At 36.7% G+C, this 19,265-nt stretch overlaps 1 protein-coding gene across 4 annotated transcripts in view; it reads right to left on the minus strand.

Moving 5' to 3' along the window:
- The window catches only part of LOC139985116 (uncharacterized), a 364,233-nt gene that overhangs the window by 12,666 nt on the left and 332,302 nt on the right, over positions 1 to 19,265 (minus strand). For all 4 annotated transcript variants that reach the window (XM_071999320.1, XM_071999317.1, XM_071999318.1 and 1 more), the window contains exons 4-5: positions 15,460 to 15,668; positions 1,184 to 1,260 (exon numbers count right to left, since the gene is read on the minus strand). In XM_071999320.1, the coding sequence (XP_071855421.1) occupies positions 1,184 to 1,260; positions 15,460 to 15,668 (286 nt within the window). The remainder of the gene's footprint in view (positions 1 to 1,183; positions 1,261 to 15,459; positions 15,669 to 19,265) is intronic.

Raw genomic sequence — 19,265 nt, forward strand, 5'->3', positions numbered from 1 at the left:
CTTGAAGTTATTGTGAAACACTGAAATCCATTTATGAGAAGATCTCAATTTCCAACGGATTGAAGTGCAAGGAGGGTGAAGTGGTGGGTGCAAAGCATTTGGAATCTGCTGCATTTTATTTGCCTAATATTATCAAAATCTGGGATATATAAACGTAAGGGAATAACAGACAGACCGATTCTGTTTTCTTGTCTTCGTTTTTGTATACTCTTACTTTTGTAAGTGTACGACCATGATAACTTTATCTTCAATTTGTCGACCGAATTGGCATCAATTTCAGACCGAGCGGTGTAACACACCCTTTTGTGTATTTATGAGTTCCCTTGAGATACTATTTTCCTGTTTCCTAGTACAGCGTTAGTGTAAGCAAAGAACTCTTTCAGTATCATATTAGTCTCACTAGACGTTTACTCTAAACTTTTACGATTTACAATTGATGTTCATATGATAAGGAAAATATATAATTAAATGTCTACTGATAATTTAAATCAGTTTTTGCATGGTGGCCATGACAACTATGTGAAACAAAAGAAAAAGTGGCCCGTTTTGGAACAGAGAATGAGTGAACACCATTGTTTACCTCCGTGCTTTATTTCCTTAATAGAAATGTACAAATAAATAAAATATGGTTTTATATTCGCATATAATTCTAAATGTTTTCCTTCATATCATTACCCACTTTTTATTTATCATATTATTTCTTAAGAAGGGGGGTAGGGGGTTGACAGATTCCGATGGGCACAATATTACTTCAAAAACGTGCACAATAATTGTCGCAGTTTAATAAATTGCCCAAAATGTATGATACTACGTCCTTTTGGAAAGAGATTTATAGCATCAATTGATGTAATTGCTACTCTCAAAAACATCTTATAGGGCTGTGATCTCGAAAGAGCGAAATGGAAGGAATAAGACTTATCTCTTAAATCAACCAAGCTTAGCAATATTAAGTGTTGTTACATTTCTATTATTCGATTTGTTATTTACTGTCACAAGACTCTGTTTTGGGTGTTTGCTTCATTTAAAACTGGAATCATGTGTTGCTGTTCCATTACTCTCTTGTAAGTGAATCAACTACACTTTACATCTCAAAAGAAATTCACAAAGTTGGCTGGTTGGTAAAGCCTTTAAATATATGTTTGAAATTTGGAATGTGTCCGTTATGACGTCATTGTGACAATACCTTTCACGTTTCTTGACTTTAAGGATGATGGAATGGATCCAACCGGAATAGTGTCTGGCAGATCGTACCACTGAAACCTATGGAGAGAGGTAGAATAATCAGCGTGTAAGATGTAGAAGACATAGAGGAATGTCTTCCTAGTCAGGTTTATTGTTTACCAAATCAATAAAGATAAACAAAGTAAACAGCGAATAACAATGAAATAAATCACATCTGATTGATCATTCTGATCAGAATTTATTATAATTACAAGTCTTGTGTTTCAACGATCCCACGAAAAATAAATTAGAATGGATCATAGAATTGAAGAAGGGAAAATGACGTCATGCGACATATACTGAAGCCACCCATCCAACTGGTGGCGCTTTGCTTGTACGGCAAGAAAGTACCGACGTGTAATACAAACACTACGTCCTTGACATAACTAAAGTGATAGAGTTGACATATATCACTCGAAATATTATAGTTCACTGGTAAAATATAAATCTAGAAATAATGAAACTTACAGCTAAATTATTGATTCTTAATCTCAAAATAGTTTTTAGATGCTACAAATTACATTTTTAATGAATAGCGGGATGACAAACCTGTAAACACTTTTACTAAAACGGAGGAAGAATGGAATGGAGAGGGGTAGGAGGGTCGAGTATATAGAAACAGTCATTACTGGGCAAAACAACTGGTCCTCCAGGGTGATTTCAGTAACAAAGTAATTACAAAATGTTGCAATGAACAAGGCAGATATTTCATGTTTCCTTATTAGTTAAGCATTTATTCATTATCACCCTTCAATTATGTAATCACATTGCAAACATTGTTTTTTGTCATTGATCTAACTCAAATTGTACAAACTTATAACATTGTTGTGGAGTTGATAAGAATTTTCTTAACCATTACGGTGACAGCCCGATATTCTTAAGGTTCTATATTCATAGGGTTCATTGTTCACAAGGGTTATTATCCATAAGGTTCATTGTTCAAGGTTCGCTATTTATAATGAGCAAAAAGGTTCATTGTTCAAAAGGTTCGCTATTCAAAATGGAAATAAAGGAACGTTATTCATATTAGAAGGGGATCTTAATTTATAAGGTCCGGTATTCATAATGAAAACAAAGGCTCGTTATTCATAATAGGGCGAAGGGTTCGATATTCATAATAGAGCAAAGGGTTCGTAATCCATAATAGACAAAATGGTTCGTTATTCATAATAGGAAGAAAGGTTTGATATTCATAATGGAACAAAGGGTCCGTTATTCATAATAGGCCTAGCCAAAAAGGGTTCGGTGTCATTCACAATAAGGAAAAGGACCGCCTTTAGGAAACGTACAAGTTTTTGCGGTTAATATGTCGAAAATGTAGGTTTTGCTGCAGGGGGTAGAGTAAAGCATGGTCTTGATAGGGTGTGGCTCATATTCTCTGCAAAATTATGCATCCGCCACCATCTGGTGGTGCCCCTGTACCAGTACAAACTGACGCAAATATTCCATATTCAGTCAATATTGCCCTAGTCCCACTGGGACAATTTGTACTGGATTTACCGGTACAATTGTTCTGCTCGGACCTATTGTACAAGGCCAGATGGTACAGACTGTCTCCCGGACAGTATATGCTATGGTTAAACGAAAGGGAGACATTATTTCACGATCATATATTTTGTTGTAAATTGTGTTCCCCCTGATCACAATGTCCGCCGTAGCAGTTACGTTAGAGTAGCAACAATTTAATTAGTAATGGACTCTGGCAGTATCCGTATTATTACCAATTTGTCACATTCGGCCTCCGTATATATAGCAGTTAGTCGATCGATCGTGCCGTGCGACCACTAAAAATGGATAAGCTTGCAGAAAAAGTGAGACAAATTGCCGATATTCTAAGAGATGAGAGCTATCCAAGTGGTTTCACAAAAATAAAACAGAGAAGGTTCTTATGGAGACAAAGTCAGTCTTTCAGACTGGCTGAAAATGGAACTCTTGCGTACCGAAATTGAAGGAAAGTTTTGCTATATAGGGATTCTCAACTCGCCCAAATCGAGGCAGCTCATACTGACTAGTGGCATTTAAGGTAAGTAATGTAACTTACAGCATAGGAAACACACTAGGCCTTTGGTTGTTAAATGGCGAACGGCCATTCCAAAATTAAAATATAACCAGGCCTCGAGATATTCTTTTACCACGTTTGGCTAGTTGTAAAAACTCATTCGCAAAAGTCAAGCAATTGCTTATGCAACATTAAAATCAGTTGTATGCTTGAGCAAAGTTGTAAGTGCATGAAAAAAGTAATTAAGGCCTAGTTCTTTTCGTTTTGTTTACCCAATTGTCATAACAAATTTTTGTGAAAAATATTATAAATTTCCACCTTTTATCGCTCTGCCTATCAAAGAAGCTAATTAGCATAACCAAATCATATCACTAACGCTTACAGAGATAGTCTGGTATGCATGCATGGACACTTTGAAATGGAAGTAATGGACTATAGCATATAGCCTATCCTACATCTAGAGGAAAGTGGCACTAGTGCTATATACGTAACAAATTCACGTTCATTAATTTTAGTTGGTAAGAACAGATATGGAAGACCTGATAGTACATTTTTTGGTGTCCCATATTTTCTACATGACAAACCTCACTGCAGAAGAAAACTTCATAAATATCTATAGACCCCAATAATGGCCATGCAATATGTACAATAATGGGAATATTTCCATTTCAAACATTGATAAAGAGCGTAATTCAATTTTAGGGCACTTCAGCTAGAACTACCCATTCTGCAGCCCATATAGTCGTGCGTGGCTTTTTTTGTTGGGGGGGGGGGCAAAAAACATGATATCTCCTTGATAATGAATTTTTTTATCTATTTGAAGGTGCTCATCTTGGCATAGATAAACCAGACAACAGATTATGTCTAGAATCTATGGAAAAGGATGAACGTTGATGTAACAAGGTATGTTCATCATGATGTCAAAGCGTCATTGTCCTGTAGAGTGTAGACCTACGGACAAGTCTCCATAGTATACCTGTAACTGGATTATGGAAACAGGTAAATTCTCAAGCTGTTCTGATTTTACAGGTTTTCCGCAGTATGCAGTGAAGGTTTAGTTTAGTTAATGTCACTCTTTCTGGACAAGTTAAATATTTACAAGTCTAAAAGTAGTCTGCATAGGCCCTACATTTTGGCCACTTTAATTGCTAGAAGTTTTCAAAAGTACTTTTTGGGGGGATAATAACCCTTTAAATTGTGCTCAGACATTCTCAATGATGACACAAGATGATTGAATGTGCAGTGAGGTAATTTCCCTCCAGTGTAGTAATAAACATACTAAAAGAATATTGACCATAGTGAAATTTGGCATATTTAGGAGCATACAGAATACCTTTAAGCCACACTTTGGGATAACTAACCATCAATATAGGCATATAATTGTAAGTTGCAAAAGGTGGACGGTACCACTTTTCTGGTTTAGTGGTTTAAGCAATTGTAAATATATGGTACAGTATGGTGTAAGTTACATTTCATGTTTGCAAGGTAAAAATAATTGGCCTAAATCCACCAACACCCTGTTTCGATCAGATATCCCACTATTTTGATCTAGATCTGTGTACAGAATGAAGCAATGGAATAGAACAACAGTCAAGACAAAGCCTGCAACCTGTAAATGTTTTTTTTTTAATTAGAACCTAAATGCTGTCTTCTTTCTTAACAGGTTGGGTGTTGATCTTATTGGTCCTGTGCCACTAGCAGATGTCAGGGATTGTACAGTTTAACACTATGTGACTAGTCAAAGTGGCCTGAGACTAAATCAGTGCCTGACAAGACTGCAGCACCAACTTCTAATTTCATTACTGAAATGATGATGCGGTAAACATGTCAAAAACATTTAATAATTTTCTATAGTTAGTGCCATTAATGAATGGCATCATATCTGTTATTTGTACAATGCAAATAACTGATAGTGCATGGTAGAATAGCCAACACTGCTGTGTGCAGGAGCGGCGATTTGTTTCAAATATTGGCGGGGGGGGGGGGGACATTTGCTTGGATGCAGGCGATTTACTATCAAAGCAGAGCGCCACCATTGGTTGGCGCGCAGCGTACAAGGAAATTTCTGGTTTTGATAGCCCCAGGATCACCGGAAATGGCACTTTGCCGGCTTGAAAATGACCAACTAGACGTACAATTTTGCCTGAGAACCAAGTTTTTCCCAATAGTTTTCTTTCATTCATAACCTTTTTCAAGATTGTCATTCGTCACACATCTTGTTCGACCTCATCGCATCTCCTGTGGATCATTACTTTTGTAGGTAATTCTACGTAACGCATACATAACCCGTCAGCCCCACTTTTCAAGGTTTTAAGCCCATTATTTGCAAAAAATTTCATCTATGGACAATCAAGTAAGAAACAAAAACCCTTCAACCCCTAACAGACCGGTCAAAGTTGCACGAGTAGAGGGAAGTATGATGAGGAATGTTGGTCAAGGAATTTTCGAAAATTCAAACACAGTTAATTTATTGTTGTACGAATATTAAAACCTCTTATAACGGCTACTATAAAACTACGATATCATAAAAAATACCATAAAAATGTGCTCGAGGGGGAGGGGCTGTCTCCATCCTTAGCCCTCCCCCCCCCACCTTGGCTACGCGCCTGCGGTTAGAAATCTTGTAGGTCACAGGCCAAATGGAAAACCAGTGAACCCATATCGATGTGGATCATATATATGATTGTACGTAGTGTTACGAGGGCCCATTGTAGCTTAACGCTAGTCACTGCTAGTGAGGAACCTAATGTTATAATATAGAAATTATTTGAAATTGCCTACGTGATAAATCAATATTTGAGAAATTAGGTCGGGTTACCGTGTCAGAATGTTATAATACACGATTGTTCTGGTTTATTCCTTATGATGACGCGCTGGTCTCGGGTTAACGTCGGTTTACGTGAAATCGCGTGTAAGCTGTGCACACATTTTCGTGGATTCTCTGGAATGTTCGCGAGATATGCAAAGGACTTCCAAGAATGGGGAAACTGGGTCGAGTTGTTACTCAGGTGTATCGAGAAAGATCTAGATGATTCTTGACCTGGTGAATCGTATAAAAACCCGCCCAGATCGGAGAGTTTCTCAGTTTCTGAACGAATACAAGCGACGACACATATTATACCATTCTACTACATATCGTCAGTGCTCAACTGCCAGTAGTTTCTGAAGGATTGAGATATCGATACCAAGATTGATTCTACACTTCCATTCAGAAATTTGAAGAGGGCTTTGCTGTGAAACTACCGTTTTCCAGTCGTTATTTCGGAGAAGGTGAAGAATTTCTGTCTCCGTTGAGGAAGTTCGTTACGCCAGGAGTTGGTGGCTATAAAGCTGAGTTTGGACTGACTCTGGTAATATTTAGTCGGCGAGAAGTTCGACTTGTGCTTCACTCGATTGTGGCTGGAAGTCCGTCTTCTAGTTTGGAGCATCGCCGGAAAGAAGGTGACTGCTGTTTCTGGGATCGCGAGAAACTTCGTCGAGGACCAGTGAATTTCGCGGTACAACGGACCGAGAATCGTCGTCATCAAGGTCGTGGCCGCTGACGGATATCGCCGTTGGAAGAGACCAGCGTGATTTAAAGTGTATCCTATCTTGTTAAGTTTGTGAGTAATTTTCTATATATTTGTAATTACCATTTGTTGTTGTTGGTTCAAACTCCATTGTTCAATATAGTTATATTCTCTAGACTCGTTAATTTGTCTGTGTTCCTTCCAGAAACGAACCCAGGCTTGTATCTCGTTAAAAATTAGTTATCGAGACCTCTCGTATCCCAACGTAACAGTAGTTATACAATCATACACAAGAGATATACAGACATTATGATAATAATCATGAGTGAAAACATGCTATACGGTCACAGGTCACAGAAACGACCACGGAGAGTCATTAACCTCATGCAGCATGTGTTGGATGAAGTTTTAGCCACCGCCAAATATGATTTGGATCAATAATCTCACGCATTATTTTCTATTTATAGCCTCGCACAAAAATTACGCCATCAAATGTTGGAGGTTATATAAGATACTACCGTATATCCCCACATATATAGTAACAAATTGTGACACGGTTAGAAAGGTGCCCTGTGAGGAATTTGCCAAGGGAGGGGCAAAGCTTATAGGCAAACTTTCTAAGCGTAGCGCTACCATAAGTTGGCGCGAAGCGCAAAAGAAAATTTTGGCCAAGAATACCTCCCAGATCGCTGGAAATGGCTCTTCCCTGGCCTTGTAATTTGCATCTAAGCATTTTCTAATTTGAAATTACTAACGATATCGTAAAAAATAAAAAAATATGCTAAAAAAAACACTATGCCACCAAATATTGGGGGGGGGGTATTAGATACTATATCCCCCACCTAAACTATTGGTGGGGGGCATGTTTTGATAGTCTTATTGTTGCTAATTTTTGACTGTAATAGTTAAGTATTTTAGTTTAATTGTATGCTGTCATATTTCATTGCTTTTGTCATTAATTTCTGAATTTTTGGAAAGTCATTTATTTCTGTAATTATTAGGATGCAATATTTTTAGACTGTCATATTTTTAAGCTGAAATATTTTTTTAAGTTGTAATATTGTATGCGTTGCTGTGAAGCAGCTTTGAGATCATTTTTTTATGTAAAGCGTTATATCAGGAAAAAATTATAATTATTATTATTATTATTTCCACATAGGTATAAAGCATACAGAAAGGTAATGAAGGTAGATGAGAACCGGGGGACAGTGTACTGTAATTCTTTGCAGGTGTAGTCCCTATTAACAAGTTTATATGTAAGTAGTTTCTGTTCCTATATTTACTTGCAAAGGTTCCAGCTCTGGTTCTTAAGTGGCATATAGCCAGACAATTGTCTTCATTTGGATTACATCCCCAAAAATTAAGTTTGCCTGGAAATGTTTCACTGCAGCAGACACAGTTTATTTGTTCAAACAAACGAGGAGTAAATAATTAAGACCACATGCCACAGCTACACATCACCTATTGTTTGTTGTTTTTTCAAAAAAAGTTATATAACAACTCCTTGGTTTGATATTGTAACCACAGGGAACTTTTCTGCTCAGAAAATGTGAACTGATAGCTACTTGGCTGTTTTAACAGGAACTTCGACAAGATAAGAGAGATAATGTATCAACTGAGTTTTGGTACCATTTCTCTGTTAGGTCCCTTGTTGAAAAATTGCTAAATGTGTTTGTGTGTGTATTCGTGGGTGATATTTTCTGAAACCTGGGAGAGGGACCCCTTTTCTTTGTCAAAATAAGGCAATATTTAGGTCTCTTGATGCAAAATGATGTGTAATAGTACATTTTACTATTATAATGGTTAGCAAGCATTATTTGTTTTTGCATTTGGGTCATACAGAGGGTGTTTTGAACCCCCATGGATCCTGATTTAGGACAATTAATGTTTGATCGGCATTAAACAGTCATACCATGCTCACATACATCAATAGAGCACCAAAAGGCATCAAACTTATGTTGTATCCTAGCTTACTCTAATTTGATAAATGTCTGATATTTAATTGAATTAATATGTCACAAATGTTATATTGGCTCATTTGGTTAAAACTTTTCAGGTTTGGTAGTGAACTGTATGGTATAGCGCCAACATTATGACATGCAATCTCCAATAAAAAAATGAGCAAGTAATCCCACAAACATGTAGGTGTCACAATAAAAGATCATCCAATTAACTCAATCCCTAAGCATAATTCAGTTGTACACTAACAGTCTTCCCTCATGCAACCAATATGGTGAATGTTAATTGTCTTAATAGTGGAGTCTAAACATAAACCTTTTGAATATGATGATTTGTTTTATATTTGACTTACAGTGTGGCATTCAATACTTGTAATATTCCTTCCAACTTTTATTTTGCACAGACTTGGTTGTACTGATATCTCATCTCTGACCACCAAATAAGGGAGTATGCATGGAGTTAATGGAAGACATGTCTAGACGATTTTCTAAGCAGTTAACTTGTTACCGACAATAATCTTGTCTTTCACTATAACATATCATGAGAGAAAATGCTACACGATTAAGCAAAGACAGGCTTTTGACTTCACACTGCCAGTCGGTGGAAATCGATATATTTTACATTTTGAAGGATGTGACGCTCATAATTCTTTATTACCTCATTACTTCATCAAATAACAAATAAGAAGGCGTGTTTCTTGGTTCTGGAAATTTTGTTCAAGATAAGTTTTCATAGTAAAACATATAACCGACCATATTCTGCTTCCTGTTGTAACTTTTGCTGTTACGGAGTTCTTTGTAGGTCTTAACGGCAAACCCGTTGGATACATGAGAATCAGCCATTTTTTGCAATTTACAATCGAGATTAAACTTTTGGTGGTATCAAGTTGCACATTGAAGCATTATATAGGTAATCCTACTGTTTGTGGAAAGCAGTTCAAGTGGGAATTCTATAGGGAAACGTCTGCATGGTTTCATTGAGGTCTTTACCAAACTCCAATGAGGATGTTCTTCATGTGGATTATGAGAGTTTCACGTACATATTGTTTGAAGAAGAATGACAGTAGTATATCATTCTAATTAAGTAATACCTCCCTGCTTGAAGGATGCTCTAGAAAGCATCGATTATATTTAGATGCATCAGAGCTACAAAGGTAGAGTCATCATTCCAGTTACATTTCCTCATTAATTATCCCATGCAGGGGGGGGGGGAGGAAGTGGGGTGGGCACACAATATCAGAGGGCACTTTCTCATTCCACAACCACTGCTCGTTATGCTATAAACCGGTACACACCTGCCATATCACTTAAATATATATGATGTGTTAGTATGCTATCAATACTATATATTGAGATTGGTTATTGTTAACCGTGCTACAAAAAGATATGGTATTTTAAAAATAGCATGTACAGACAGTACCACCCAGGCTCCTACTCCCCTGATCCCACGTGTAATCATTTTTTTCACTCTTTGCTCAGTATGATATATATATTCAGAATATTGTGTTTGTGCATGACTATCATCCAATTTCATGTTTTGATTTTTTTCTTCATTAACTTTCTTTGAACAAACTTATCTCTAAAAGAATGACGTATTTAAAGTGTATGAAACATGATGAAATACAAAATCCAGCATATTGCAACCTGCTCTGTCCTAATTGCTTTATTATTTCCCTTGTTTGGCTTTGTTTTTGTTTCTTGTATGTTTGCAGCTCTTTTGAAGAGGATATCGTTCTAATATATCTTTTATAATTTGAACCACTTTTGTCCATCAAGAAAAATTCATAATTAAATACAACAAACCTTTATCACTTGAACTGCCAGGAATGCCATGAGGTCTATACAAATGAAATTTTGCTTCACGTATGGCCATCACAACGGTGTTAAGGGGTAGGAGGTGGGGAATCGCCCTCCACCTTGTTGAGAGGGGGAAAATATTGACTCGACGATTAAGTGACAAAAATAAGGAAGCGTAAAAAAGTAAACAATAAAGTAGTATTGAAAGTCAATAAATAGGTGTCAAGCGCGTCAAGCGCCGAAAGGGTTTTGGCAGTGTTGACATTTTTAAGGTCAGAGAAGTATTTGCCAGCTACGTCAGGGTTGTTAGTAGCAAACAAAAGTAAAAATTTGGAACTCCTCACAGATAGATCACAGACTTAAGAAGACCCCTCATTTTATTATTTGTATAATAAAAATGATGTGTATGGGTCTGAGTGTTGTATGCAGCGTTGCCGATTTCGTTTAGGATGTAACTTGAAAACACCTTCGGTTCTCGTCCGATAATGTGCTTTACGCACGGATGAAATTTCATATTGGCTAGGCAACTCTCGTAGACCTATGAAGTACAGTTACCGTAATTGTCATATCTTACCCACTGTGTGTTAGTGTTATACGGCAACAATAAAATTTGGACTCATTTAAGTTCTTAATATTTTACCTCTGTAATTATCATTTTCTGTTGTAGCTGTTGCATACCCTATCCCGTAACCGCCTTGCGTGGGGGGGGGGGGGGTGAGGGGAGTTAGGTTTATACTATCTCTCCCTCTTTGAAGATGACTATTAACGCAATGTAGTGGCCGAACACAGCATGCAACATATACGGAGGATAAAATAGCAGCAGTCACAACAAAAACATGGTTAACATCTTTTGCAAATGGAAGACTTTGTTTCGCCCGTTCTATTTTTTGTTTTGCAGCAACGCACAACGTCTCATTTATTTCCTGTAACATTTAACTCTGATGTATGCATGTGCTCTAATTATTGATATAATGAACTCAATTGCCTTTCGAATGTCGAAATGCCTAAATTTTATGCGGGACAAAATATGCTATGCAGTATTTGGGGACATTCTGTGCCAGGACATTTCGTCCGGCGGGACTATATTTGCTCTTAGATGACACAATTTTCAGCAGATAATGTCCGACCGGACTAAATGTGCTGGTACAGAGTTTCTCCGCGGACACTTTGTACAGGGGGACACTCTGTACTGTCACACCCCAATACAGTAGGGCTGTTGAGCACCCCCCCCCCATGCGCCCTCCGAATATAAAGTATGTTGAGGCCACTGGTTGAACATTATAGGCGTCCGCGTAAATGGAGGACGTCTTTCGCATTTGTATGACGCACTTCTCTCCTATTAGGAATAACGAACCTATTTTTACATTATGGATTAGGAACCCTTTGATCGATTATGAATATCGGACCCTTTCTACCTTTATAAATTACGAACCATTTTCCTATATTGAACAACGGACTTTACGCTCCATGATGAATATCGCACCTTTCTTCATATTATGAATAACGAACCTTTTTGTCCAGTATGGATATCTAATTGTTTTTCCCATAATGAATATCGAACATTTGTTCCCATTATGAATACCTGACCTTATGAATTAAGATCCCTTTTTATTATGAATAACGAACCTTTATTTCCATTATGAATACCGAACCTTATAGCAATGTTTAGACATGAATGCACGAAAACAAGAGAGCACTTTTAATGATTAAGTTGGGAACTGATAATTTCCATTAAAAAGCGGGGCCAGGACAGTGGCAAAGCATGTGCCGAATCAACCCCTACCCATCCCACCCCTCGTCCACGGCTCCGTCGCCTCTGACAGAGTAAATGGACGATATCATCGAAAACATTTGCAGTGAAATCCACACTAAGTGTCTTTATACTGGTGACTTAACCTTCAAGTAAATAGACCAAACATATATGGATTGTGGTTTGACAAGTAGTGATTTTACAACAATCGTTTTAACTCCTTTTCAGCAATCCACAGCCTACTGATATGTTGATCACTGCAAAATCTAAGAGAAGGATTCTGTGTATACAAGCATATTGTCTGTAAGATTCCTTACTCCAGCAAGTTGAGCTTGGCGGGCATGAAATTAAATTATATGGATTAACCGTTAACAGATTGTGCATACTATCCAATTAATATGTTCAAGTCTAGCTCAGTATCATTCTACCTTATATTTGTACATTGCACAGCTCTATGTAAAACACCACTCTGGCCAATGTTAATAAAATACATAGGCTACGTACCTCGAATCTAATTAGCATAATATAATATTTACCGAACTGTTGCAGTTTGTTTTAAGGTAGGGCTTATTCGCCGGGCAGCCCTGCGAATAGCCGGACACAGGTATCTCATTCACAGGGCAGCCCTGCGAACAGCCGGACACAGACACCTTATTTGCATGACTGCTTTGCGAACAGTCGGACACAGACAACTTATTTGCATGACTGCTTTGCGAACAGCCGGACACAGACACCTTATTTGCAGGGCTGCCCTGCGAATAGCCAGACACATACACCTTATTTACAGGGCAGCTTTAGACTGGGTTAAAACTGTAGGGGGAGGCTCAGTAACTTTTGTGGCTATACGAGTTTGCTTTTGGGCCACAGCTATCTTTTTGAGAGTCACAATTGGGAGCCTCTATATTTTGAGGAATTTATTGGCCTTTGGGATTCCTATCTAAATGCTGTTAGGATTGGTTTTGGGAGCCTAGTGCCTTACGATTGAACCAGTCTAGCATTAGTACCGCCAACATAAGTCATCCCTCATTTCCACCTTTGTGTTTGCAGAGTGACTGCCCATTTGCATGTAAAGGTGTGGGAGGGGGGTGTCACACCCTTGACCATATTGGCTTTCAGGCAATGTCGGCTTTTGGGGAATCCCAAGATGAGCTCCCTTAAAATAAGCTTTTAAAATTGAACTACTGGGGTTCCAAAAATTAGCTTATGAAGTGACTAAGACTATTTTGGCTCAAAAGGTTAGCTTTTTCAAGGCCCCTAAACTGACTGGTATCAGTAGCAAAACAGGCCTTTCAAGCCCCTCAAATATGGATTAAGTAGAACCTATATTTGACGATATGGGGCCATAAAGATTGGCATAATTGAGGACCCCAAAATTGACTTTTTTGAAGCCCTTTTTGCATCTCATAAATCTGGGTTTCAATCTCATGATTTGGGGCCAACTGTTCCATCTTTTTAATATCTTTAATTACTGCCTACACCTAACGTCAGCAAGCCTAGGCAGTGGCTACCGTTGGTCAGTCCATTTAGCCTAACAGTAACGCTTAAGACATGTATTTTGGGCTAGGCTACCTACGTTAGAACTTACAGACTTAGGCCTTGGGCCTAGGCCCCTAGGGCTGAGTCGTAAATTTAATGTGCAAATGTTATTAAGTTCTTCTTATGTCAGTCGTTTCAAAAATAATATTTTTCTAATAATTCATGACATTTCAAATGTAGCATCTGTATAATGTACAATATAGAATCTGATTTTGTAAGCCTGAAACTGAAAGAACTTAGGGTTTGCGCGCCGAGGTCAAATGAATGTCGCCACATCAAAAATGTTGTCATCGAAAGCCAATAATAAACCTATTTTCAAAATCGTCACAGCCCTGCGAATACAGTGTCTGTGTAAGTTTTTCGCCGGGCTGCCCTGCGAATGATCACTTCGTTGTTTTAATGTAAAAGCTTTTTCTTTACAATCGTTTGTTTTCTGTATCTATTCATTGAGTGGCTGAAAGATGCGCTTAAAAATATTTTACTGATATTGTATATAATGTATGGGCCATAGTATATCATCCCAATGTACACATGTAAGCCATATAACAGAAATATTAATGAACTTAAATAATTTATATTTTATCAAACAAACCGTTCTTGTGTCAACCTATCCGCTGCAAAAGCATTGACAGTTATTAATTTAAGGGTGTTTTATTCATCAAAGGGGTCTCCTTGTTTAGACCCCTCCCAACTGACGCAAGTCATATTTTGATCCCGTCACCCATTCAAAGAAAACAATGTAACACAGGGTAAACACTTAATGGTGCCGTGAAAAGTCATATCAATGTAAGCCTTAAGAAAAGTTATCTGACTCTTAAGACGAGGACGAAAGACGAGGCTTTCCCTCACACCAATGAGGCTGGTCACGTGACTGGTTGAAATATCAATAAAGTCAACTCTAAATAATGTCAAATGTTTTATACAGTTACGGTTTACATATCAAACTTGGAAGAAGCAACCAATAACGTTAAGATGTATATAACATAAGCGTTTGGAATTCGTTTTAATCTTTGTATCAATATCGAGAGAGAACACTGGACATTTAACGAAGAGTACTATTTGAACATAGTTTGTGTAAAGAATGGAAAAGTATACAGTATGGCCTTTCATAAAGTGCAGCTGTTATGGTTTTATTTCAATTGGACTTATTGGGTCATTATTCTCAGCTTTTTCACACCTTATTTTTAGACTTATCTCACAAAAATTATAAAAATCTATAAATCTATACTCAAACACCCATGCTACCCAACAACATTCAGCTTGAGAAGTTACATTTATTACTTATAAGCTCAAAAACCCTATTTTAAAACTCATTCGAATTATAAAATTCAAACGACCTTGTCTATATATCTCTTATGCTATCCTAATAAACATTCCTGTCATTCTAAAACATATTTCTTAGTTAAATGTTGAACAATAAACTAAACAACACCAACATTCTCTCAAAATATTCCATATTAATTCATTATACTTTGTTTTATTTATTATAACATCCTACAAAATTCCTTTCGTGATGACCTAATTACTCAAATAAATCCAACTAAACTAATTAAATCCAATCCTTGACATTAAAGTTACAGCAGACTTTACATTTTCTATTGTTCGTTTAATATTGATAACCTTTATAAATTAATTTAATTCCCTGTTTAACTGTTATGATGATTCTAACATCTTTACCAGAATACTTACAACAGCTTCTTCAAGCTTGTACACTGTGAGGAGTAAGACAAGATGGCCGCCAACTCTTCATTAGTTAGTCTCCTGTTGCAGTCATAGATATCCAGCTCCTGGAGAGAACTCAGGATAGAGAAAGAGAGACCAGACTGAAGGATCAGGTTCAGACCAGACTCATCAACTCTAGGAGAACAGTCTTCTAGATTCACACAGGAGATGGGAATCTAGGATGAAGGAATAGAGTTACTGATAATAGAGTAGATAGATATAAATAGATTGGATTTGGTTAGGATTAGAGTAATTATTATGATATTATCAATAATCAAAATAACGAAATAAAAATAGAAATAAAGTTAGCAATAAACTAGGACATTTAGGTAATGTTCATTTGTAAAAAAGGATTTTAATTAATGGAACGGAAATAACGGATTGATTTTAAGGGGAGACAAATATTAACAGAACTAATTAGATTAGATTAGATAACAGGAAATGAAGTGGTAATTTAGTTTATAACGGGTTAGTTTTATTGTTTTACAATTAAAGGTTTATAGAAAGTAAGGTTTAATAAAGTAAGAAAATGAGGCTACATATTTTAATATATTAGTTATGATAGGAAACAAATCTCAAATGGGTGATCAAGAATTGAGATAATTCTATCTTTTGAAAAAAATATTGATCATATTTATTTGCATTTTAAGTTTGAACTTTCAGAAGGAAAATGTAATTTAAATGACAATATTAGTCACAAACGTAATAGGAATCATGACAAGGAAACCTACAGCTTCAACTATTACCAGCTTTTTAAAAAGTTTAAGGAGATTTGGAAGAACTATATTTAAATCAAAAGGTTGTTTCTTATCAGTAAAATTCAATTTAGAGAAGCAAAGGTAGATCAAATTCAACTTTCAAGAGAGAAGGTTGATGAATCTTAAACTCAAATTTTAATATACAATTTTCTTTTTTTAAATATTGATCCAATTCCTACTATTCTGCTTGAATTATAATTATTTCAAATTAATGATGATAAAAAGATGATGTATATTTTTGTTTAGTCATCAAATTCATTCCTGCTGTGAGTAGAACACCACGATCTAGTTATTGCTGGAAAGACGTAGACGAAATATTTCTTTTTAATAACTATTTATTGCATTTTATTATTATTAAACTTAAATTGGAACACTGTTTTAAAGAGGCTCAAAGCTCTAGACCCTATACATTATTTAACAAACCTATATTTCACATTGAGTGTCAGGTATATAAATAGGAGTCGGGTCATTCAGCTAATAATCAGTTATTAAATAACATTATTTCAGTCAGCCTGCTCGGTAAAAGCTGCATGTTTCTCACACAATTGGCTCAAATTTCCGACCTGATTACAATAACAATTGTGGAATGGTATATATTGACTTGTATTAATGCCTAGAAGGCTATGTTATGTACCATTAAAATTGAGTTGAAGACTTTTGAATGGATAACAAAGTTTCTACAGTTTGTCTTTTTCTTAGCTAGAATGAAGCAATTGTTTTCGAAGTAAAGGATAGGCATCAGCTCACCGAGAATGTTAATCGCTGGTTTAATTCTTCGGTTAATTTAAGACTTCTAAAGAAAACTCAGTGTCTCATTATTTATGAGTTAGATTGCTAAGCACGTCCTCTCGCTAAAAGTAGTAAATCTAACTTTTCGCCGGTAATGTTTGAGATTTCTAACATAGCCTAACTGCATTACTAGTCTAGCATATTGCCTACATAAATGTGGCCTGGCCTTCGTACATAGCCTATGCCTCTATACCTGGGTTGTCCAACCTACGGCCCGCTGGCCACAGTCCGGCCCGCCGCAGGGTTGCGTCCGGCCCGCCAGAGATGCTCTACAGTGCGAATTTTTAGTGAGCAGATTTATTGATAACAATTTGAAGCTATATAATCAATCATTCAAACCTTCTGGGTCCAAAAAACTGCATACAGGTCAGTTTGTGTGACAAATCTCTCAGAGGAGGCGGGGGGGGGGGGCGGCTGGACTGTATTCATCTGTTTCATCAGGGAGGAAAATAAATCAGTGCGCTCCGAGCGCGCAGTGCTCACATTTTGTTGCATTGGGCTTCGGGCAAAAAATCGAAAACTCTAGCGTAGGGTTCATGCGGCCCCCTCCTTCATCATAATCATTCCATGTGGTCCTCCTCTGCAAAGGGTTGGACAACCCTGCTCTATACCATACCGTCAAATTATCTCACCGATCAATTATTACTGTTTTAACTATTAACAGAGGTTCCTCTCCATTAACTTATCCATCTTTACAACCACTCAACAAGTCAATGGTTACACACAACTCCCACGAATATACTACGTACCTTGGAACTCCACTAATATATAACACTAAATACTCGATCCTCCTTATGAATTTATTACAATAAATGTAACTACACAACCCTTTTTTAACCCCTCCTCTCCTAAACCATCTTTGTAATGAATTCCATTCCATGTCAGTGCTGGATTATTCAGTAGAATCTTTGCACCAGCGAAGAGAGTGTCAGGCAATCAAACCATGTTTTGTATTTAAGCGTAACTTGTAATTGCTCAAATCAAATCACTATATCGACATTTCACCAACAATGTTAACAGTCAATTCATGTAGCCCCCCCCCCTTTTTTTCTCCCTTTTTACTTAGTATCATACTCATCAAGATTTTTTTTTTATTTGACATAAAATAGTTGAAATTTATATGAGAAATACATTTCGAGAAATGCAATGGCAATTTCGAAAGAAATGTACAAGTTTTAAATAAAACGCTAATATTTTTAGATGATAAGTCGACATTTTGATCTAAATGCTGTCTAGTAGAAAGGCGAAAGTTTAAAGCAAAAGGATTTCGACATTTTACATGAAGGGAATTAAAGAAGAGGTTGAAATAAGTCGAAGAAATGTTTAGATAAAGTAGTTTAATGTTGAAAATCTCGGTTATATTACAGATGCCGATTTAAGACAAACTTGATTTTCAAGAAAAGAAAAGGATATGAAAATTTTGAAATTTGTCAGTTTTCCATGTGGGTCAAAGTAATGACAAAATGTGTATTGTTTGCTTAATTGTGATGCCTACCCAAACCCCTACCCAACCCAATCATTTTTTCATTTTTTTAGGTACATCTTGTGGCTAATTTGTGTTTATTTCTGATTAAGTGCATGTGCATTCATTGAGGGTCTCAATCGGTAAGTTTGCCTCTCAAATCCTGAAAATGGATCAACTCTCCTGTAAGTTTTAGTACTTAGTATTGTTGGTTTATATTCCAAAATGCTCCCGATCAATTTAGGAAGGGGAATGAACCTTTAAACAACAACATTTCTAGTCAAAACTGCCAATGAATACAAATTAATTGACGACATTTCCGAAATTTAAAATTGTAAGGATGACTCGTACAGTTTATTTAAAGTTATAGCACAACAAAACAGTAAGAGAGACCCCATTACAGTTAAAATTGGCGATAAACACATAGGAGATACCGACACAAAAATTAAAGAAATCAGCAAACATTTTGAAAATACTTTTAACTGCAATATCCCAAATCCCAAACCAAACGTGTTTCCAGAAAAAAAAGTAACCACGCCCATTGATGAAGATGAAATTAAACGAGCAGTCTCATCCTGAAAATAATAATTAAACCACAGTTGGTGACAAGGTCACAGCCGAACATCTGAAATATGCCCCATGCACACACAAGCACATAGCAAACATTTTAAATAGTATAGCTGAATCAGGATCGAATCAAGATATTTCCCAATTGAAATTAAACAAGGAATCCTAACTCCTATCCAAAATACCGGGACATACTA

This window comes from Apostichopus japonicus, chromosome 17 (genome assembly GCF_037975245.1).
Source record: "Apostichopus japonicus isolate 1M-3 chromosome 17, ASM3797524v1, whole genome shotgun sequence".
In the NCBI taxonomy this organism is placed as follows: Eukaryota; Metazoa; Echinodermata; class Holothuroidea; order Aspidochirotida; family Stichopodidae; genus Apostichopus; species Apostichopus japonicus.